General features: G+C 37.4%; 1 protein-coding gene across 1 annotated transcript; it reads right to left on the reverse strand.

The window, feature by feature from the left end:
• Positions 1-5,867: 5,867 nt before the first annotated feature.
• LOC140251733 (uncharacterized) lies at positions 5,868-7,533 on the reverse strand. Its single transcript, XM_072335798.1, has one exon. It carries the CDS (start codon positions 7,389-7,391, stop codon positions 5,868-5,870), a length of 1,524 nt encoding a protein of 507 aa, XP_072191899.1. The 5' UTR covers positions 7,392-7,533.
• Positions 7,534-21,553: the final 14,020 nt, after the last annotated feature.

Here is a 21,553-nt window from a genome sequence, read left to right on the forward strand (position 1 = left end):
ACAACCACATTAAACAAGAAACAAACAACAAAACAAAACAAAAAAAGTAGAACTATATATTTTTCCTAATGAATAGAGTGCTTTTACGCCAGTGGCTTTAAAGAGATTCAAAATAGTATCCAAGGAAGAATTCTGCAAAAAATGTTGAATCAAAACTATATTTATTTTGTAACCACAGCTTAGATAATTTTTTTCATTAGTGACAGTACTGCTTTATGATTTATTACACTGAAAGAGATATCCATTCTCTCTTTATAATGTCAGCACTGTAGGATTAAAAAAAAAAAATCTTACTCCTGCTTACAAAGATGTTTTCCTAAACACAGATAAATGCAATGTCTCCTTGACAGTACAGATGAAAATACAGAAGCTATACTTCAAACAGCTCTTAGAGCCATCTGAAAAGATTAGCAACTCTATCACTCTACACTCTTGGACATAATCATATTGAAGTCACATTGGCTAAAGTACATCTAATTGTGAAGGAAACAGGTGCAGATCTCACACAATTGCCACTGTTCTCAGTTATCCACCCACTTATTGCTTTATGGAAAAAAGAAAAAAGAAAGCTTTAAAAACAAATATTATAGCCACAACTGTAATTCATTCCATATCATAAAGGTAGTCTTAAAGTCAGACACTTCTCACTCACATACTCAAGATAATACATATATACCCACTTATATACCTACTTGTGCTCAGAAAAATCTGCTTCTAGTTGACACTGTTTAAATCATTAAGTCAATGAGAGCCTTAAGCAATTTTTAAAACACAACTATCAGATCTGTGATAAAAGAAAAAAATGTGTTCTTTGTATTCTTGTTTTTTTGCCTCTGTAAATTGATGGGCCCATTTGGATGCATTAGGTGTTCGCCGGACAGAAGAAGGAACTGCCTCAGATGAAGCTGAAGGTTTTGAGTGATGTTACAGATTTCATTGCTAGTCTGCAAGGTAGGAAAATAATTAGCTCTACCTCTAGTATTCTCTATTTTATTTCTTTTGTGATGTATAATGTAGTATATTTTATCTATCTGACAAGATTTAATATGAAATCTAAGCTAAGAGACAGCTGCATTCACACACAGGATCTACTGAATCCATTAACTATTTCTAATTAAAAATGCTGTCAAAGTTTTACTAGCATCATGTCACTTTGCTATTTATTATTCAACAATAACAGACTGAAAAAACACACTTCCACTTATAATTCTGTTGAGGTAGCATTTATAATTAGTATGTTATTTGAAAGTACATATTACAAACTGACAACACCTGGTAAATTAATGCAGGCTGATGTGGCACTGATAGCAGGATCAAGGTTATAGGTTTTGAAATAAATCCCTTACAAAGAATAAAAATAATATTGTGTAATCCATTTCAAAAATCAACTGCATCTTAATGCTTTTTGAACTTTGCAAGAATACTACCATGGCACAGCAGTGACGTCAAAAACAATTATACCAAAACTGTCAAAACCTGACAGATTTAATAATTTATCTTGTACTACTGCAACTTGTCTTTGTATGCAGATGCAGTACAAACCTCTGAAAGAGATAATGGATTGTTTCCATTTTTATCCAGAATTATTAAAATTTATATAACGACTCACTTCCAAATTTGGTTTATTATGAGCTAATTATATCAACATTTGGCATAAGCTAGTATGTTGTATAAATAATAATTTGGTAGTTAGCTGGAAAAGATGAGTAATTCATTCTCAGACCCAACTATGTTTTTTATGCTCAGCACTAGATAGAATTTGATTTATTGCCCTGAGAGTAAAAAACACTGTATTATGACAGCACTAGAGACCATTTTATGACCATACTTCACTGGTGAAATTTTAACATCAAATGAGAGGGAAGAAAAACAAACATTCATTTCCACCTGCTGGTATTAATGTTTACCTAACAACAATAAAAACTCACAACCATAGCTAAAAATAGAGGAACTTCTAGACATTCAAAGGTACACTATTTTTAAAGGTTATTTTTCAAGAAAAAACCCTCAATAAGTAGAAATACACTCAGCTGTGCTTGTTAGAATTACACTGTCACTTTTTGTGCAAGCTGCTCAATAGGAATCTCTTTATCCAGAGATCATTATCAGCATGAATACATGTTGTGAGTATAAGGTTAAAATAGTCCTTAACCTTTTTGGTCATTTAAATGTAAATATTGAATATGAAACCATACATACAATATAAAAGTTTCCACCAATAAATAAATAAGGAAATGAAGATACTTGTATTAAAACCTTGAAAGCTTGCCATTCTGTTAAAATTCTCTCCATTTACAAGATACCTCGGGGTTTCAATATTTTCAGTGTACTCTTATGAGTAATGGTACAGTGTACGATTTTTTAATGATTTAGTAGGAATCCAGAGAGACAGGAAAACAAAGGATGTAATTAGAGGTGGCAACTATCGATTAAAAACCCTTATCCAGTTCACTTAAAGAACAGAAAATGATAAATGACATGATTTTATCATTGGACAGAATGTCAAAAAATGGTGTTATTTCTCATATATCTCTACTGTGAAGTTCTCTGGAGAAGCACAATAGGCTATTTGAGGGCTGAAAAAGAGGAGGAATGATGTTAGTGGTGTTTCATAACAGAGATGTGGGAAGGTACAAAAACAGAGGAAACTAAAGGCACAGGGAAAAAATCCATCTGAATCTATGACCTTATCTATAATGAAACCTTAAATTATATTTTAATAAAATAAGGTAATCAATACATGGATTCATAAAGTTATTGATAAATATTTATTATTTTATCCCATTTTACAATTTTTCTAAGAAAGATATTCAGTTCCAAGAATACCAATCTCAATTATTTATTCTCACTGCCAAAATAAGAACTCAGGAGGTTATATTAATCTCTGACATAATACTAATGAATGCATTGAAATCACACGAGGTACGATTTTAGCTCATAATATTTGATGGATACCAAATTTTGGCAAACTAATTTCTCCTGAACATCATTATTTAAAAAGGGAGGGAGGGAGGGAGGGAGGCAGGAAGAGAGGAGAGGAGAGGAGAGGAGAGGAGAGGAGAGGAGAGGAGAGGAGAGGAGAGGAGAGGAGAGGAGAGGAGAGGAGAGGAGAGGAGAGGAGAGGAGAGGAGAGGAGAGGAATATCCATAAAAGAGGTGAATTGTAAATCTCATACTGAAGTGATTCATCTACAGATTAAATGACTGTCAAAATATTTCTCTGTCTAGCTTATTAATAATGAAATAATCTTTTTTTCTATTTTTTTTCTATTTTTTTTTTTTATTTTATTTTTTTTTTTTTTTTGCATTTATAACATAATAACCTCTTCTGCAGCACAAGAAATAATGTCAGAGCTGAGCACAACCTCTTTCATTTCCATCCTATTAAGTGCCAAGACCAGTTAGTCCATGGAACATACAAGGAAAAAGGAAAATCCACTCTTCTTTGGACTCTCACAGTTTAAAAAACAAAATGTAACATAAAAATATCAAACTTGTAGCCTCTATAGTATTAAATGGTGTTTTTTTTTTTCAATTAAATCAGCAATGCCCTGACAACTTTCAGTTTGGTTTTGCAGCTTGGCAGAAGAAGTCATTCTTCCATACTCTGCATCATATGTCACCCTTTACGTAGTTGTCTCGCTCCAATTAAGGAGTGAGGCAAGGTTCTTTTGATAAATTATGCTCGGCGTGAGATTAAGAAGAGAAGCATTCAAATGTTGATCCGACCAGTTTATTGGGAATAATAGACGGCTGAGGGGATGGGGAAGGGAGAGCGGCGGATACCAAAATTAGGGTGATGGGGAAGGGAAAGTGGGCGATAGGAAAGGCGGAAAAGGCAAGAATTACGGAAAGCGGGGAAAGTCACCTCCTGAACGCAGCAGCGTCCCGTTGCACGTCGTTTCGTTGGACCAGGAGGAACAAGCGCAGGGGAGAGCCGCAGCAGAGGGTCAGGCCGCAAGCAGCAGATCGGTGCAGCGCAGAGCGGGAGGTAGAAAGGGCAGCGAGGTATCGGGAGGCAGCGAGGTCTTACGGAGCAGGGTCTCGGGCAGCGAGGTCTCACGGAGCAGAGTCTCGAGCAGCAAGCCCAGGTGAATCCGTTGTCCGCCGTAGGAAGACGTTGGAGGAATCTGAAGCCAGATACCTAAGAGTTCTTCATGCATGCATCTTCTTCAGCATGCAGGCGTTCACGTAGTGAGGCATCTGATGTCAGACAACCTCCTTGTTCATGAAGAGAGGCATCTGATGTCAGAAAACCTCAACCCCCAAAATCCATGGTTTGTCCATGCTCTTTTTATCCTACTTCTTCCCAGCCTTCGGGACATTTCTGGAAGGCTTGGGTAAGAGTCCTGTGAATACCTCGGAGATGGCCCTCTTCCTTGAGATAGGCCCACACAAAAGACCACTTAAGGGCCATTCATCTGTATCTTATCTCCCTTTCGTAGCTCCCGGACTTGTCCATCTGTCATCTGTCTGTCATCTGTCACGTTCACCCTTAAACAAAGGGGGTCTGGAACCGTGGCTCTGACTTGCCTGGACTTGTCCTTCTGTGTGTCTCTGGAACCTTGGCCAGGCTTCCCTGAACTTGTCCATTTCAGCAGACTTTGAGACAGTAATGTAAAAAGCATGGCCTCTTACACCACCCCGTGACTCAAAGTTTGCTTAAAAAATGGACCACTGCTGATCCAGGATGGTGAGAGAAAGATAGTAAGCATGAGGGAAAAAGGAGAGGGCAGGGGAATTAAAATGTTTCATGCAATCATTACAAAGGATTTTTCCTGCTTGGTTACAAATGTTGCACGGATGTGCTCGACTTTCTCATCACTTGATGAGGTTACAAAATACATAGAAGATACAACATGTTGAATAAGTTGAACAAAACATGGTATCATACATGGAAGAAACAGTAGAGTTGCGACAACACACAATAGATAAACATGGTATCATACATGGAAGAAACAGTAGAGTTGCGACAACACAAATCATAAAAGTAATCCCAGAAACATACACATCTCTTGTCAAAACTCAGACACTTTCCAACAACTGTGTTTTGGATGGAACTCCTGAACTGATGTGTTACTGAAAAGCATCAGTGCAAAGGGTTTCATGATAAATTTTACTTTTGTGACCACATCTAAAAGATATTAGATGAGTCCCATTGCTCACTTCCCAATTCGTTAATAATTTGGAAACACCATGGAGGAGTTACATGCAAATCACAATCAGTTTAACCAAAAGGGGTGAAAGAAGGGGTCAGAAGGAATTATACCACTGTGCAGGAAGTACCAGAACGCCAGGATGATCTGAAAAAACAAAAATCTGAACCAAATTGTGAAGTTTTAACAGATCCAAGGACTGATATCAATCACAACCCACAACAAACCAAAACATAATATTATTGCTTCTAGCATGATCACATCTTCAATTTTTCTGTCACAAAACACAAATGGTAAAAATCAGCTATAAGCCATTCTGTTCAGTCAGTGTCCCACGGGAATCTTCTGAAAAATAAAACAAGACAACAACTTGCCCTTTTGGGGCTTTGTTAATACAATTAAAAAACGAGGGAACAATTCGGTGAGAATATATTTTACATTCCTCTTTTAGGGGTGTCCTTAGCCTTCCAAGGATTCTTGTTAAGGTATTTCATTAATGTTAGGGGAATTGTCCTCAGGTTAGCTGAGTCAATTGACACAGGCTGGCCAGTGTTTCCCTAGTTTATCAGCTTAACTGTATTGTGACTCACAGGGGTAGCTGGTAGGAGTGGTGAGGCCTTGGGACAGAAGGTGTTAAATGGAGAATCTTCTCCTTTTGTTGTGAGCTTTCTAACAAACATCCACCCTTCCCCCCCCCCCCCCCCCCCCTAGCTCACTTGAGGAGGGTGAAGGAATTAGTTTCCCAATTTCTCAGGTATCTCTTCTGTAACTGTGGGGGGGGGACACTAGGAACTGGGGTCTCAAGTTTAGTCGGCCAACTGGTCACCAGCATCTCGAGCCTATCTGTTGATAGTCCATTCATTAGATCTCGAGGAATACCCTTTTGCAGGCCCAGGGTCCATAGTCTATTACGTTTGTGAGCAATGTTTCGCCTACCTGTTCTTACTGGCAATGAAACCTTTTCCATTCTATTAAGTTTCGGGCTAGGTGGCCTAGGAGCAAGGGTGGCTGCTGCAAGCCTTACTCCCTTTGGCTCAAATTTACTGGTAGAAGCCACGGGCCCAAATTTCCTTTCATAATTAATCAACTCTTGGGCAACCTCCCCCCATGTCCATACCTTAAAACCAGACTGTAAAGAGCCTGAAGTACTAGCTCCTTCTAAAGCAGCTCGAGCTCTCTCTCCCTGGGACATGGCCTGTATTTTACCTTGTAACTGTATACCAATAGGTTTCAGCGATTCTGGAAGCCCCCTAATTAAAGGAGTCATCCTTTCAGGATCAACAGGCATCATCATGGGGGATTCGTGCCGTGGCTGCAATTTCCTGTCATACATCATTTGCAGACAGGCAGCCTTTTGAACACTTTCAACCAATTGATCCACTGTCCCATTAATAGCAAGAGGGTCTCCCCTTTCTAAAGGGTTGAGACCACCAGCCCAGTAAGCAGCCCTCTGTGTTAGGGACCAGGGAGCACGATTGTTGCCGGTAGTTAAAAATACTCCTGGCCCCCAATAACCCTCAGCCTCCTTTTCGGTTAGCATTATTTGGTCTCCACCAGTTAGACTGACTCTCCATACATACTCCGTTTCAGATTCTCTTGGAGACCGGCTAAAATCCTTTTTTAATTTAGCTAGTTCAGTAGCTGAGAAAGGGATTTCTTTAACATTCATTTGAGGATCAAGGTCCTCACCATTATCGAAGGTATATTCAGTTTTTATAAGAGGACGCAGAGGGGCTACTGGGGTTTCATTATCAAAGCTTTCTTTTGTTTCTCTCAATTCCTCCTGAGGATAGATTTTCTCTTGTGGTGCACTGTGGATAACAGTGTCATCCGTATCTTTATATGATAAAATTTCCTTAAAAGCCGTTTGTAACAACACCGAATTATGCTTTTCTCTATTCAGTTGTTCTTCTAGATTTCCAATTTGGTTTTGCAGAGCTTTTACGAGCTCCTGTGTTGCTTTAACCGTTTCTTGTAACGACTGTATTGTCTGGTTTTCCGCCTTAAGCTGCTGGTCTCGGAACTCCACGGCTGCTTTTAAAGCAGCACCGAGTACCGCACAAATAAATGATTTGCCTTTCCCAGCTCGGGTACGAGCCCCATGTTGCAAAACACAAATGCGGTCCGAAACAGCCTGCAAATTATGCCAATTTTCTCGTGCCCAGTCCAACCCTGTTAACGATGGCCTAGACGCATGCTTTTCTAGCAAATCAAACAACATATTTTCACCTTCCATAGCGAATATACTTTTACTCACTATCAAGACAACAAAATCTACAACGAAATCTACACTGAGGGAGGAGGTGACTCCTTATCTCCTCAGAGAGGCAAACACTTAGCAAAACAAAACCAGCAACTGCTCAAAACACTCCCTTACACAAAAGACCAAAAAGATTCAAATCAACACTTCCAAAGAAAGTGTAAACACCTCAATCGCTCCTGGCTATCCTGTCAGGCCACGAAGAAAAACTTCAACCTTCAACTTATAGGTTTCTCAAAAGTAATAAACTTCTTGGAGAAGCACACACGTCAAAAAATTACTTCCTCACTTCCCCAAGAGGCGCACACACAAAACTTTCAAATCCACCACAATGCAAAATAGTCTTCCCGGGGAGGCACACACATATAAACAAAAGCAAATAATCAAAATTAATTCATACGTCCCCGAGAGGTATACACGTAAGAGAGACAGCAACAAAGTTTCAGGATATGGAGCGGTCTTCCTGGAGAGGTGCTCACGTCAAAGAAAGTTATCAAATTTGTCGCTCCTTGCAACTCCAGGAGATATAGACAGAAAAGTTTTAGAGAAACTGGAAGAACAACACTCTCACGACGATTATCCTGCCGACTACGCCAATAAAAATGTCTCGCTCCAATTAAGGAGTGAGGCAAGGTTCTTTTGATAAATTATGCTCGGCGTGAGATTAAGAAGAGAAGCATTCAAATGTTGATCCGACCAGTTTATTGGGAATAATAGACGGCTGAGGGGATGGGGAAGGGAGAGCGGCGGATACCAAAATTAGGGTGATGGGGAAGGGAAAGTGGGCGATAGGAAAGGCGGAAAAGGCAAGAATTACGGAAAGCGGGGAAAGTCACCTCCTGAACGCAGCAGCGTCCCGTTGCACGTCGTTTCGTTGGACCAGGAGGAACAAGCGCAGGGGAGAGCCGCAGCAGAGGGTCAGGCCGCAAGCAGCAGATCGGTGCAGCGCAGAGCGGGAGGTAGAAAGGGCAGCGAGGTATCGGGAGGCAGCGAGGTCTTACGGAGCAGGGTCTCGGGCAGCGAGGTCTCACGGAGCAGAGTCTCGAGCAGCAAGCCCAGGTGAATCCGTTGTCCGCCGTAGGAAGACGTTGGAGGAATCTGAAGCCAGATACCTAAGAGTTCTTCATGCATGCATCTTCTTCAGCATGCAGGCGTTCACGTAGTGAGGCATCTGATGTCAGACAACCTCCTTGTTCATGAAGAGAGGCATCTGATGTCAGAAAACCTCAACCCCCAAAATCCATGGTTTGTCCATGCTCTTTTTATCCTACTTCTTCCCAGCCTTCGGGACATTTCTGGAAGGCTTGGGTAAGAGTCCTGTGAATACCTCGGAGATGGCCCTCTTCCTTGAGATAGGCCCACACAAAAGACCACTTAAGGGCCATTCATCTGTATCTTATCTCCCTTTCGTAGCTCCCGGACTTGTCCATCTGTCATCTGTCTGTCATCTGTCACGTTCACCCTTAAACAAAGGGGGTCTGGAACCGTGGCTCTGACTTGCCTGGACTTGTCCTTCTGTGTGTCTCTGGAACCTTGGCCAGGCTTCCCTGAACTTGTCCATTTCAGCAGACTTTGAGACAGTAATGTAAAAAGCATGGCCTCTTACAGTAGTTTATACACTTCTGTTTTTGTCCTGCTGGATCCTGTTCTTGAGTCTGTAGAAAGTGTAATCTGACTTCACAATCAACACATCTCATTATACTGACTCAGAAAATAGTTGGTAGCCGCACTACAGAAACTAATGGAGAAGTCAAAATATCTAACTTTAGCTTTACATGCTGGCAGGTTTTTGCACATAATTTCAGTGAAGTTATCAGTATTTCTATTACCCAGTTGTAAAATGGAGATAATAACATTTCTCTGCATCTTAATAGCAAAGTTATTAAGTCCTACCATCTTTTTTAAAAAAAAATACCTTAAGCAGTTTTGGATATTTGTGGGTTTTTTTAACAGCTAAATATCAGAGTGCAGGAAATCTTCCTAGCCTGTATATTCAGGGAGATACTTTTACAGCTGTGAAGAAGGCTCTATAAAGGGAGCATGTTAAGAACCAGTATTTACTGTACTTTTTAGCAAAAAAATTCAGCAAGATCTGGTCACTGTTTCTAAGTGTATAAGCATAACAATCAAGCATATTGAGCATATTGAGGGCTGGAGCATCTCTCTAATGATGAAGGGTTGAAGGGAGTTGGGATTGTCTAGCCTGGGGAGGAAGAAGGCCTCAGGGAGTCCACACTGCAACCTTCCAGTATTTGAGAGGAGCTTTCAAGCAAGAGAGGGACCAACTTTTATGCAGGTAGATATTGATAAGACAAAGTGGAATGGATTTAAACTGAAAGATTAGGTTAGATATTAGGAAGAAATTTTTTACTCAAGGAATGGTGAGGCACCAGCACAGGCTGCTCAGACAAATGATGGATGCCCCATGGTGCCATGCACACCTTTCCTCTGCTCCTCTGGGTGCTATGATCATTGATTTCATCCTCCATTCGGGAGTATGGAGGTTGCTACAGGTGGCCATCACCACTTCAAATACTTCAGAAATATGGTGTTTTTTTCCACTGATCTACAGCTTCACTTCTTTGTTCTCTTAATTATCCTGAAAACCAGTCTGATCCAGACCTGCATGTTCTAAGAAGTGATTATTATTGGACTATCTGCAGCACTGAGTCCCAGTGTCAAGCCTGTGCCCCATCTCCTATCATTCTGGGCCTGTACATTTATACAGTGTTTATACACTTTTGTGTTTCTGGGTTCCCTGCTTCGGACAATATAATACCAAACTTTCATGCAGTTTGTTTCCATAGTGGAATAACAAAGTGTTTCCTAAGATAAAAAGGATCTGGAAAGTAGACACCAGCAATAAAGACAATTTGAGAAAGTCATTTATAAACAATTCCTCACAAATGTATACTAAGCTGCTCAATATATCTGGATAAAATTTACTGCTGATCTAAATAAGAACAAATCTGTTAGTTTTACCCCATGTGTTGTGTTTTAAACTGGATAACACGGTTTCCTAGGACATTCATTCTTTAGCTATGAAAGTATGCAACAGTTGTAGTGTGACTTTTTATAGGACTGTGCTTCTTATTTTGTTTTAGTTGTGGGCTGATCCCTTGTTTTTATAATGGAACTCAGCTGTGAAGAAATGGCAGTAATGTCTCATTCCTGAAAAAATTCTGTTCCATCAGGGAATTTTATTATTTATTCAGTGCAATGTTTCTTTATTTTCTTTTTCATTGCTGAAGTACTTTTTCTCTGCTCTTGGACAGTTAGTCAGGTACATCCATACTGACAAATGGAGCGAGATACCTTTGTTTTTATCTCCTAAGAAATCCTGAAAATTAGGAAGTTTATTTTTAATCAAAATGAGTTTTAAACAGTCAAATCATCTTAAGGGTAACAGAGATATTTTTTGCTGAATCTTAAATGTGACCAGCACTAGAACACATGCTATTTGATGAAGCTTGGAACAGAAATGTTTTTGTCACAAAGTCTATTTACAGTTAGTAAGAAATGTGAAGGGTCAGTGTAGTCCTGAGATACTTTGCAAAAATCTGGTAAATACTCTAAACATTTTGAAGAGTCAGATCCCATCAATTTCAGTAAACTGTGCTTCAATATTAACAATTTTTACTTGCAACATATAGTCTAGATAGTATTGCTTTCTGTATTTCAGAAAGAGACAAAACATCATGGGTGTCCAACCTTTTGGCTTGCCTGGGCTGCACTGAGTAAGGAGGAATTGTCTTGGGCTGCATATACATAAGTAAGTTGGTTCAAAAGTAACGTCTCCAATTTATTTCCATGGAAATGGAAATAAATACAAAGAGCAAAATAATGCTATTTGATTTAGCAAATTCTAAGCTACAAAACAGTATTTTTCAACTCAGTCACCATTAGCTATGCATTTTCTCCAGCAATGAACAAGAGCCTGCGTGTCATGCTTGTAAAGATCAACACTAGCAGAGGTGACCCACTGTCGCCACTGCTGAAACACAACACCCACTGCCTCAGTGTGCTCACATCCACTCTTCAGTCTCCATAAATGTTCAGCAAGCATCAGTGAATGTCAGTGGGTGCCATTTTTTCCACATGGAGGAATTCAGTGACATATTTTTGCTTCATACGAGACATTTTGTCAGATTATCCCTCTGCTGCCATCTGTCATATTGCAACAAAACATAAAGGGATATTGGTGGGAAGGTCTGGTCTGCTGCCATACTACCAGCATCCACCTTTGACACTATAGGACAACATCGTAAAATAGAAGGCATACTTTCAGAGTAGCCATCAAATTATACAATATCATTAATACATAAATAACAAAACATATTAATTTTTAATATTTTTCTTTAAATGTTTTTTTAAAAGAGGGTAAGAAAACCATAAAAATAGTAGATTTTGCAATGTTGTTGTGAAAACAATACATCAGACTAGTTCAGTGGCAGTGGCTGGAATTCTTAGTGAGCCCTTGTAGGTGTTCATCAGAGATTTTTGATGAAATTTTACTCTTCCTGTGCTTCACCCTTTACAATGGTTGTTCACATGTGTGTGTATTAACAAGATTTAATGACATGAATAAGGTGTGACTGTGAAGCAAGAGATATTTCTCTCTGGTAAGAGAGGTCTTATGAATGTCTGGTAAAAAGCTACCATCCAGATTTTTGAGTTGAATATCAGATTCCAACTCTATTCATTCCATTTGAAGATTTGCAGGTAACATTTGTATATCAACTGGAAATGGTGTCACAAACATAAGCTGTTGGATTTTTTTGTCAATCCTGAAACCTACTGTCAAATTCCTTTATCAAACCTGAAAACACAGCTGTATTTACTTTGCTATTCAGAGCCCTGTTTATATCCAGTGTATCAAAGTGCATACAATTATTTGCAATCACTTGAGTTGGTACTGGCCAGCATTGCCCTCTCCATGCCCCAGTTTCTGTTATCAGAGCCTAAATAGCACACTGACAGTTTGGTTATTGCTGGGTTGGCCACATTTCCAGCCAGGTCAGGCTATAAGCTGGACATGCCTGGACAAAATGGGTACTGCAATGAAACCAAAGAACTGTGGAAAATTTAGCAAGTTATAAACTCTGAAAACAGGGCTTCTACCACAAAGAGTTGCCAAGATTTTTGCTGTTTTTTAATATAAAATATTCAATCTAAATTCAGCTTTAGTCTCTTCCTTCAAGTGTGAATTGGAAGGACTCATTGGTACCACTGTGCATCAAGCTGCCCTCTCACTTCCCCCAACCCCAGAAGAACAGCATGAGAAAACAAGATAAAAAATATCTCCCTCCTCTTCACACCTTTCCTCTGCTGCAGAATGAGGTCCCTCCCATAGGATACAGTCTCACAAACTGCTCCATTGTTCACAGGGTTCAGTCCTTCAGTTACAGACTGCTACAATATGGGTCCTACAGTTCATGCCAGAAAACCTTTTCCTGTCTGGGCTGCAGGTCCCTACAGGATGTATGCACTAGTTACATGGTAGGCTCCTCTGTGGCCACACATGGAAATCAGCTCCACGTAATGCCCATGGGCTGCAGGGGAATGGCCTCCTCCTCTGAAGGCCTCTCCTGGGCTGCAAGGCCAACTGTTCCACAGCTGGAGCATCTCCTGCCCTCCTTCTGCACTACTCCAGATGCCTGCATGGCTGCTTCTCTCACATACGCATTTTCTCAGTCCTGACTCACAGCTAATACGCAGTATTTTTTACCCTTTCTCACATATGTGATCACTGAGATGCCACCAGCTTCACTGATGAGGTCAACTTTGTCCAGCACTGGGTCCATTTTGGAGCTTACTGGAACCAGTAGCACCTGGTCTCTTCTCACAGAAACCCTCTGTACTACTGCAACAACTTTGTTTCAGAAACAAAACCTAAGCAAAAAGAAATACCTTCTGCTTAAAAAAACCCCTGAAAAATACTGAAAAAAAAGTTGGAAGATAAGAGTTCCTTACTTTTACCATAACGTAGTAAACTGTCCTAGGCATTAAAATGGAGTCGAGATTTCAAAGAACATCACGGATGTGTATAATTGACAGTTTTTTAGTATTATTAGCTTGGACTTTTCAGTTTGGATGCTCAAAGTTCCTCTCACAATGCAGTAAGGAGCAGGGTGGGAGAACTGAGTAGGCTTATAGCAGGGAGCTGAAATAAGAGATATAATCTGTCATGACATCTTCTGGTTTTGTGACAAAGAATCCTCCACACATTTTTTCTTCATGAGTGCTCCTTCAGGCCTATACAAGGTTTCTAAAGAACAGAAATCCAGAACATACACAGGATCTGTAATACTGTCATGTAGAATAAATTGAGCAGTCACTTTATAAAGGATGTAACACTATAATAGGATGTTATTTAACAGGACATCATTAAATGTTATAAACCATATCTTCAACATTTGACTGCCTCTTTAGAAGTATACAAGTAATTAATAAGACATAGTTTAATTAATGTGGCTCAGTGTTAGCAATTTACTCGTTTGCATTTAGGGGCATTCTAAATAATATATTAATGGCCCAAATTATCTTCTCAGGATTGCGTGGAGTTATGTTCTCATAAACCTGGAAGACCTTGATTGACCTGTCATTTTAACAACTAGTACTTACTGAAGTATATTATGTGCAGTTATAATTTTTGTTAATGCTTTCCACTGTCTACTCACAGAATTCTTGTGCAGTCCTAGATCTCTTTAACACAAAATATAATCTTGACCACACTCTGATCAAAGTGTATAAAGGAAAATATTGCAACCCCACTGAAGAAAAACTTTCTTCCACAAATTAAGCTCTGTGAAACCTAATTGTCTGTCCTTATAACTTCCTGTTTTCAGTGCCTCTTGTCAAACTCTGAGCAAATTTTTTCTATTGAGAACTGGTTGATAAATAAATAAATAAATAAATAAACAAATAAAGAGAGCTCTTCACAATAATGTTTCAGACTTCAATTTCATTTCCAAGATTTACCGTTGTTACTGTTAGGCTCATTTTAATGAGAGAGAAATGATACATTTGTTTCTACATGTAAAGGTTACTTTGGCCTCTGTATTTTTTCAGGAAGGCACAAGGACCAAATATCCATTCCTCTGTCTCTCTCAGAATCTTTTTATAATAGTTAGCAAGCATCACATAAACAGTCCATCATCTGTATTGATCCTGAACTGAACAAGTTTATTAACTAAATATTACACAATAGAATTTCAAAAAGACACTAGTGCTTTAGCATTTTCTGGAGCCCATTTTACAGGTAGCTTCATAAACAAAACCCACAGCTATATTGATCTGAACCTCACAAGAGTGAAATAAAAGAGGAGATGTGAACTTTTCTGAGATTTCTAGTAAAAAGACAGAGACGGACTAACTACTGAAGAAGTATTAGATGGATCCTGATACTGAATCTATCCACGACCAGAGTTTTAACCTTCCTCAACCTTTATAGTAACAAAGGAGGAACAGACAGAGAGACCATTACAGAAAGCAACTTGCCATCTCTGGAAATGAGATTATGTACTTTTTTAGTTCCAATAACATTTCTGGTCACACAGGTGGAAGATCTTGAAAATCCTTTCTAAAGGAGACTCTTAAAGTGTCCTTCTAACTTGATTTTGACTATTAAACTTTGCTCTAGTTTGAGCCAAAGAATTTGCAAATTAAATAATTTTAATAATAATATGGAATACAATTTGTTTTGGCCAAATTATTTTTTCAGGAGAAAATAGAACACTTCAGTGTTGCTAAACATTTGTAGATATTTTCAGGAATGCTTTATGTGAAAGTGAGTAAGGAAGAGGGAAGAAAACAACAAATTTCTTGGCACTGTTTAATAGAAAAAAATATTTCTCAATATTAAAAAAAAAGATTATTATCGGTATTATTTCTCAGAATTGGAAACATCAAAGTCAAAATGATCCTAAATCTAAGTGGGCTTTATGAAACATTTTCTTTAGCTGTGATCATTTTATTCAGAAAAAATAAATAAGAAATAAAAATAAGACTTTATGTTAGTTTGAAATTAGTATTTAAAGACACATGGAACTGCACTGAGCAGGATGCACAAAAAAACAGTGCAAAATTGATTTTTAGGAGTGATACTGTTCTCCTCTGAAACATGAGAACTATAGAAGGTATTGCCTCTCTATGTGCTCTAGTAGAAAATCATCTATTTTCTCCAGTAGGTTCTAAATTTCTATTTGAATTTGAGTGGGTTCATCTTCCTACTAGCTGTCATTGTTATGCCCTTTCCTGATTAATTAATTAATCTTTTATTTTCACCTTGTAGAAACATTTATGGACTGTAATCAAATCACCTCCTTATTTTGATAAGATAAATAGGTGAAGTGCTTTCAGTCCCTCCAGATCCATCAAACTAATGTCCATATGTCTCCCTATTTACCTTACTCATTCTTTTAATGGTAATCATCACAAATATACTTCAATATTAGCCTGATTGATACATCATATCTATAGTAAGTCAACACATGATAATATTTATGTGTAAATATATAAAGATAAAACCAAGTAATTGCTTTTCCACTGTCATTCCGTATTTATATGCCCACGGATTGCATTAGACAATACTGTTGCAACATGACAAAAAGTTTGGTGTTCTCACTGACTCCTACCTTCAGTTTATATATACTTCAACTGTATTGAAGTGCACTTTTGTTTGGTTGATTTTAATCAAAAAACTCCTCCGAGTTGGCCACTGACATGACTACGAACATCAGGTCCCAAATAAGGTCAATTATAGCCCAAAAACATCAAAAGAAAATTTCATACTTTTTTTCCTGACCACCTTCCTTTATATTCTGAACATATAATGTTAACCTCTGAGATGCCATGGACAATAATCCAAAGGAGTTACAGAAGTATACTTACACATAACTCAATTTGTGGGAAACGTAAAACTATTATTTCAGACTCTCTTCTGAATCTTGCTCACTGACATAATTTGCTGACATTTAAAATTACAAGCATAATTGACACTTTTTCCACAAAAGGATTTCAATTAAAAAATGCAGTAGGAGGGAGAGAAGAATCTCACTAGGAAGAGATAATATGAGCTGTAAAACCTTGGAACAATAGAATTCAATCTCAATAGAATTCTTTATTTAGAACATCTTCCCTCCTGTGTGAATACCTTTAAAATTTTGTTTAAATATTTCTCTCCAAATGAAATATATATATATATATATATATAGGCTCTGGATTGGGCCAAAATCAGTTTAGCCTATTGACACAAGGAAACTTATTCCTCTGGAACCTAATAATGCTTCTCAGATATGAATGTCAAATGCAATGCAGTTTGTAATTACCAATTTCCTTTTCTGGGATAACCACAGTTTTCAAGAATGTACATTTTCCATTAAAAAATAAGTATAATTCAATGTTGTTTTGTGATTTGCTGTAAATACAGGAACCTCACTGATGCCAAGGGTCTTCTGAGGGAAGCTCAGGACTAGTATAACTGACCTCTCATTCCTGAAAACATTCAGTGAAAAACATTCAGCCTATTTCTCTAAAGCTTTGTTTCCAAAAACACTGGGTTATGACCACAGTACTTATGCTTAGCTAAGTCTGTATGGAGAGGCACAAATAAATATACTTGGAATAAAGATTCTTTCATTATTAGCCAAGTCTACATCTCCCATAATATTTTGAACTGTTTTAAAATATGGTAATCATTTAATAGCAGGGCTTCCACATTTTGTAATCAGATTATCCTTCCTCATTCTTCTCTTTCTAGGATGAAACAACACTGTGTGTTAAGGAAATTTTCATTTAATCTTTGATACGTTTCTGTTTTTTTCACCACTATTTTACTTCTTTCTTCAGTAATTATGCGTTCTGTAATGTGTATTGTAGCTTTTTCCTTAGGAGAGAACACAAAAAGAAGCTATGATGAAGGTAAAGCAGTGGACCAAAGAAGTGTGAGATCAAATCTCACAGTTCCCTTGGGTGGAGAAGTATTTTCTGAAGTAATGTAAAATGAATAAAGTCAGGAGAGCAATATAATAGGTAGAAGGTTTATATAAATTTGATTTGCAGCATCTTTAAATAAAAATGGCAAGGAGCAGATATTCTGTGAGTTTTTTGGGAGGGAGTAATTTATAATAAATTTTATTATACCTGGTACTAAGACAATTAAAATTTCATTGTCCAACCTTTTTAGTTAAAGTGTTTGGCAGAATTTTCAGCAGGCACTGATAACTTGCTCTGCGAATAAACTAGCAAATAATATTTGTATCCATGTCTAGTAGATCCTTTAAATATAAAAGACAGGAAAGCCCACATCAGACTAGAAGATAACCCAATCCTAAATACTGCCAATATGTAATATCTAGGAAAAGGTTTAACAGGACATGCATGCAGTATTTCCCAGAATATTCTCTCAGCCTCCAGCAATTCGCAGCTCAGCAATTCTGAACAACGTCATTTTTTTTTTTTCTCTTGATAGACTCTTCTTGTGTAATTTTTAGCATCCACATGAAGCAGTTTTACAGCTCAATTACTTTTCTGAAGTGCTCCCTCCTGTTGCTAGTTGCATTAAGTACAGCCCAGTTCCTGTGTTGAAGAGTCAATAAACTGTACCTTCCTGTTCTCTTTTTCCATGGCTTTCATGACTTTCATGCCTCCCATGAGTCATCTGTTTCACCATTTGAATCTAAATCTATTTATTCAGTCCTCACAGGAATCTCCCTAAATTTGATGAATTCTATCTTTTTTCATATTTTTCTAATATGCCTCTGTTTTAGTTTGGTTCTGTTATTATTTCAGCCTCTTATTTGAAAGTGGCACACAAGTTGTGAATGTACGATGTTCTGCTTTCCATGTCCATCAAGATGTAACATTGCTTCAGTTTTTTTGGGTACTACTAAGAATAAAGCTTATATTTTCATATTTTCATGTTTCAGAACTTGACTATCAACCTATTTTACATGAGCTTCAATTAAAATTTGAAGTTCGTGGTCTTAATGAACCATGTAAATGAATAAAAAAACCGTAATGATAGCTTTTAGTTGTATAACATTCTATTACCAAGTGTTTAACATTCTTCCAACTTTCTTGATACTTAGTCTTTCGTTAATATATTTCAATCAATCTCAAGAAAAAAAAAAAAAAAAAAAAAAAAGGAAAAATTTAGCTGCATTAAATCACAAGACTATATTGTCTTCTGTTAACATGTTAACAGTAGAGTTCAACATCCCTCGTTTAAAAGGAAAGGAGGGGAGGGGAGATCACTGATTGTTTACCAACTTTAAAATGTTACTTTACAACTATGCATGTAGATTACGAAAAAAACTGCCAAAAGATTTACTACATAAAATCAGATTTTCTTCCCACTACGATTATTCTCAGATGTAAATATTTAGAGGTTACACAAACAGCTATTTCTTCAAGACACATTGCACAAACTTAGCTGAAAATATTCTCAAAAAGCTTTTTAGATTTTCATAACTATTTCATCATTGCAAAAAGAAATAACACTCTTTTCTATCTGATGTGACAGTTGTGGCACCTTAATTTAAAACCATAGGTTTATTCCTCAGTGTGATCATTGTGAAGAAGGCCAGAAGAAAATCCCACAGACAGAATAAACCACAAACAAAATGCTTAATCCGATACCTCTGGCTTCATCATTAATTACCTCTCAAGGGGCTGGGATGTCAATAGATAGTGATCTGGCATCTTGGAGTCTTTGCTGTTAAATGCATGATCAATACTAAATAGAATTTTAACTGCCCATGATTTAATTAGGAGTAGTTCCTTTTATTCTGTATACAATACCAGAATGCTACTCAACATTAAGTATGAGAGAAGATTACCATGTCAGTTGTACATTCACTACATTCTGAGACTTTGCAAAAAAAGATTGGGAAAGCAGCCTGTGTTTTTACACTTTTTCAATTGGCTATAATGTGCAAGGAGTCAATCTTCTCCTTCCCTTCACACTAAATTAATCTACAAATCTGCAAGTGCAGAAGATCCAAAACTACAGTTTTACATTCTAACTATTTGGCAGTTCCAAAAAAGCAGGTACTCTTAGTATTTTAAATAGCATCAATGAATTTGCTAGATAAATTTTCAACTGGAAATAACTGATCCCACACTCTCGAATATTCAGCCTATCCTTGTGCCCAAACAGGCACAGGAAAATAAAGTATTAACATTTTACTAACTGTAGAACATCAGGTTGGGTGGTTTGTTGTTTTTTTTACAAGTACATTTAAACAAGACACCTTGCTTGTCTTGTCAAATGGTTTACCTGAATTCTTAGCCTGCTTCTGTAGAAGAAAACACAACAGTTATAAAAGAGAAGGCTGTTATGACTTCAGAAAATTGACAAATTGCAGGGCTACAGAAAATAGAGATAAGCGTGTGAAGAATATGAAAGCAAGAGCACATTAACAAAGACTAATTACAGGAATAAGACGGCAGTGCAATTAATGATGGAAGAAAATAGAAGGGTTTGATATATGCATCTACTCTTTACTCAGAAGGAAAGAGCATGATGAATCCTCTCATCATGCAGTGAAGATAAAGGGCTTTCCAGTCCATTAATAAGCAAAGAGGTATAAAACAATATATACACGACGTAAACATTTCATGATGATGGAAATTTTCAATAAATCTTGGAATTACTAATTACTAATAATTACTTCCGTAGTAAACATGATTTTAAATACTCATCTTAGAATCAGATAAGTCAGTTAAGAAGTCTATTTTATTCAGTAATATAGAACGGAAGCCTAAGCTAATTTACTATACACAGAGGTCAAAAGAGAAGTAAGAGGAACCCTACCCACTGTGTCTTCCTGTTAGTGCTCCCTGAAGACAGCACAGGAATATACTGTCAGCTAGAGACATACTCTGCTCTTTAATTCTATGTGCTGTCCCTGCATGTAAAATTCTGAAGTTATTTTTATTGGTTGCTATTGAATATTTATAGAAAACAGCTGGTCTAATTCTATTGAGATTTTTCATAAGATTGTACGTCTCAATTCATCTGTCACATTCCCTGTAGAGCTGAAATACTAGCAACAAGCACTGAGCTCCATCTTGGTGGTTCTGGAGCACAAGGCACTATATTATTATTATGGTTTCAATAATATGTAGCGCCTGGGAGGGCTAGTTATCACCAACTACTTCAAAACAGAAAGAGGAACTCTTATTTTCCAGCATAACACCACAAGGAATTATTGTTTCTCTTTTTCCCAATTTGACAGGGATTTGAGTGACCTCTGTCTACAATTTCAGCACTATTATACAACAATAATAAAAACAAATAGAAAAATCACTATTCTTTATTAAATCATTAGTTAAAGGAAATACGTGATAGTTTCACACAAAAATTACTATTATTGTAATTTTCAGAGAAGACAAATCCTACTGCAGTACCACGAAGAACTACAATCTTTTAGAATGGTTTTCAGCAACATTAGAGAATCTAATGATTATTAAACTGCAGCAATCTCTTAGTATATAAACTTACATTTGTTCTGAGTGGGTCTTGGCATTTATCAGCTTTTAGCAACATTAATTCATTACTAACAAATGAATAATTCCTTGCTAATAAAATCGTTGATAGGAGCAAGAGCCTGGAAACCATCACTATTTTTGCCTAATTATTCTAATTCTGGAAGATCACAGCTTACCTTTTCCCTCACAGATATATGAGCTACACACTAGAAATATTATTCCTTTCAAGAAAACACCATTGCATACAGATTAACAGCCTGCCCTACAGGTCACAAATACCAACCATTACCACCTCAGGCAATTTTAAACAAAGTCAAGATTTACTGTTAGTCTAAGTTTAACCATAGAGACGTTAGCGTATTTATCACAATGATATTAAGTTCCACAGGTCTGATTGCCCAGTTATTCTGCTCACTCCCAACAGTGACACAAGGAAAACCAGTACAAGTAACCTTTCTAACACTGAATTCTAATTTTATTATCATTCATGATATTTGATGAAAGTGACTCATCCTGCACAAAGCATTCTGCAATACTCAGTAACATAAGACAACTTTACAGAGTTTGTTAGTTAATGCAGTAAGAGAGGATGGATGTCAACATTGCAATCTACAGAAAATTCCAAGAGTTTAAACTACAGAAGC

This window comes from Excalfactoria chinensis, chromosome 4, assembly GCF_039878825.1.
Source record: "Excalfactoria chinensis isolate bCotChi1 chromosome 4, bCotChi1.hap2, whole genome shotgun sequence".
Lineage (NCBI taxonomy): Eukaryota > Metazoa > Chordata > Aves > Galliformes > Phasianidae > Excalfactoria > Excalfactoria chinensis.

Coding starts and splice junctions, on each gene's coding strand:
- LOC140251733 (XM_072335798.1), bottom strand. CDS start 7,391: ATGGAAGGTGAAAATATGTTGTTTGATTTGCTAGAAAAGCATGCGTCT.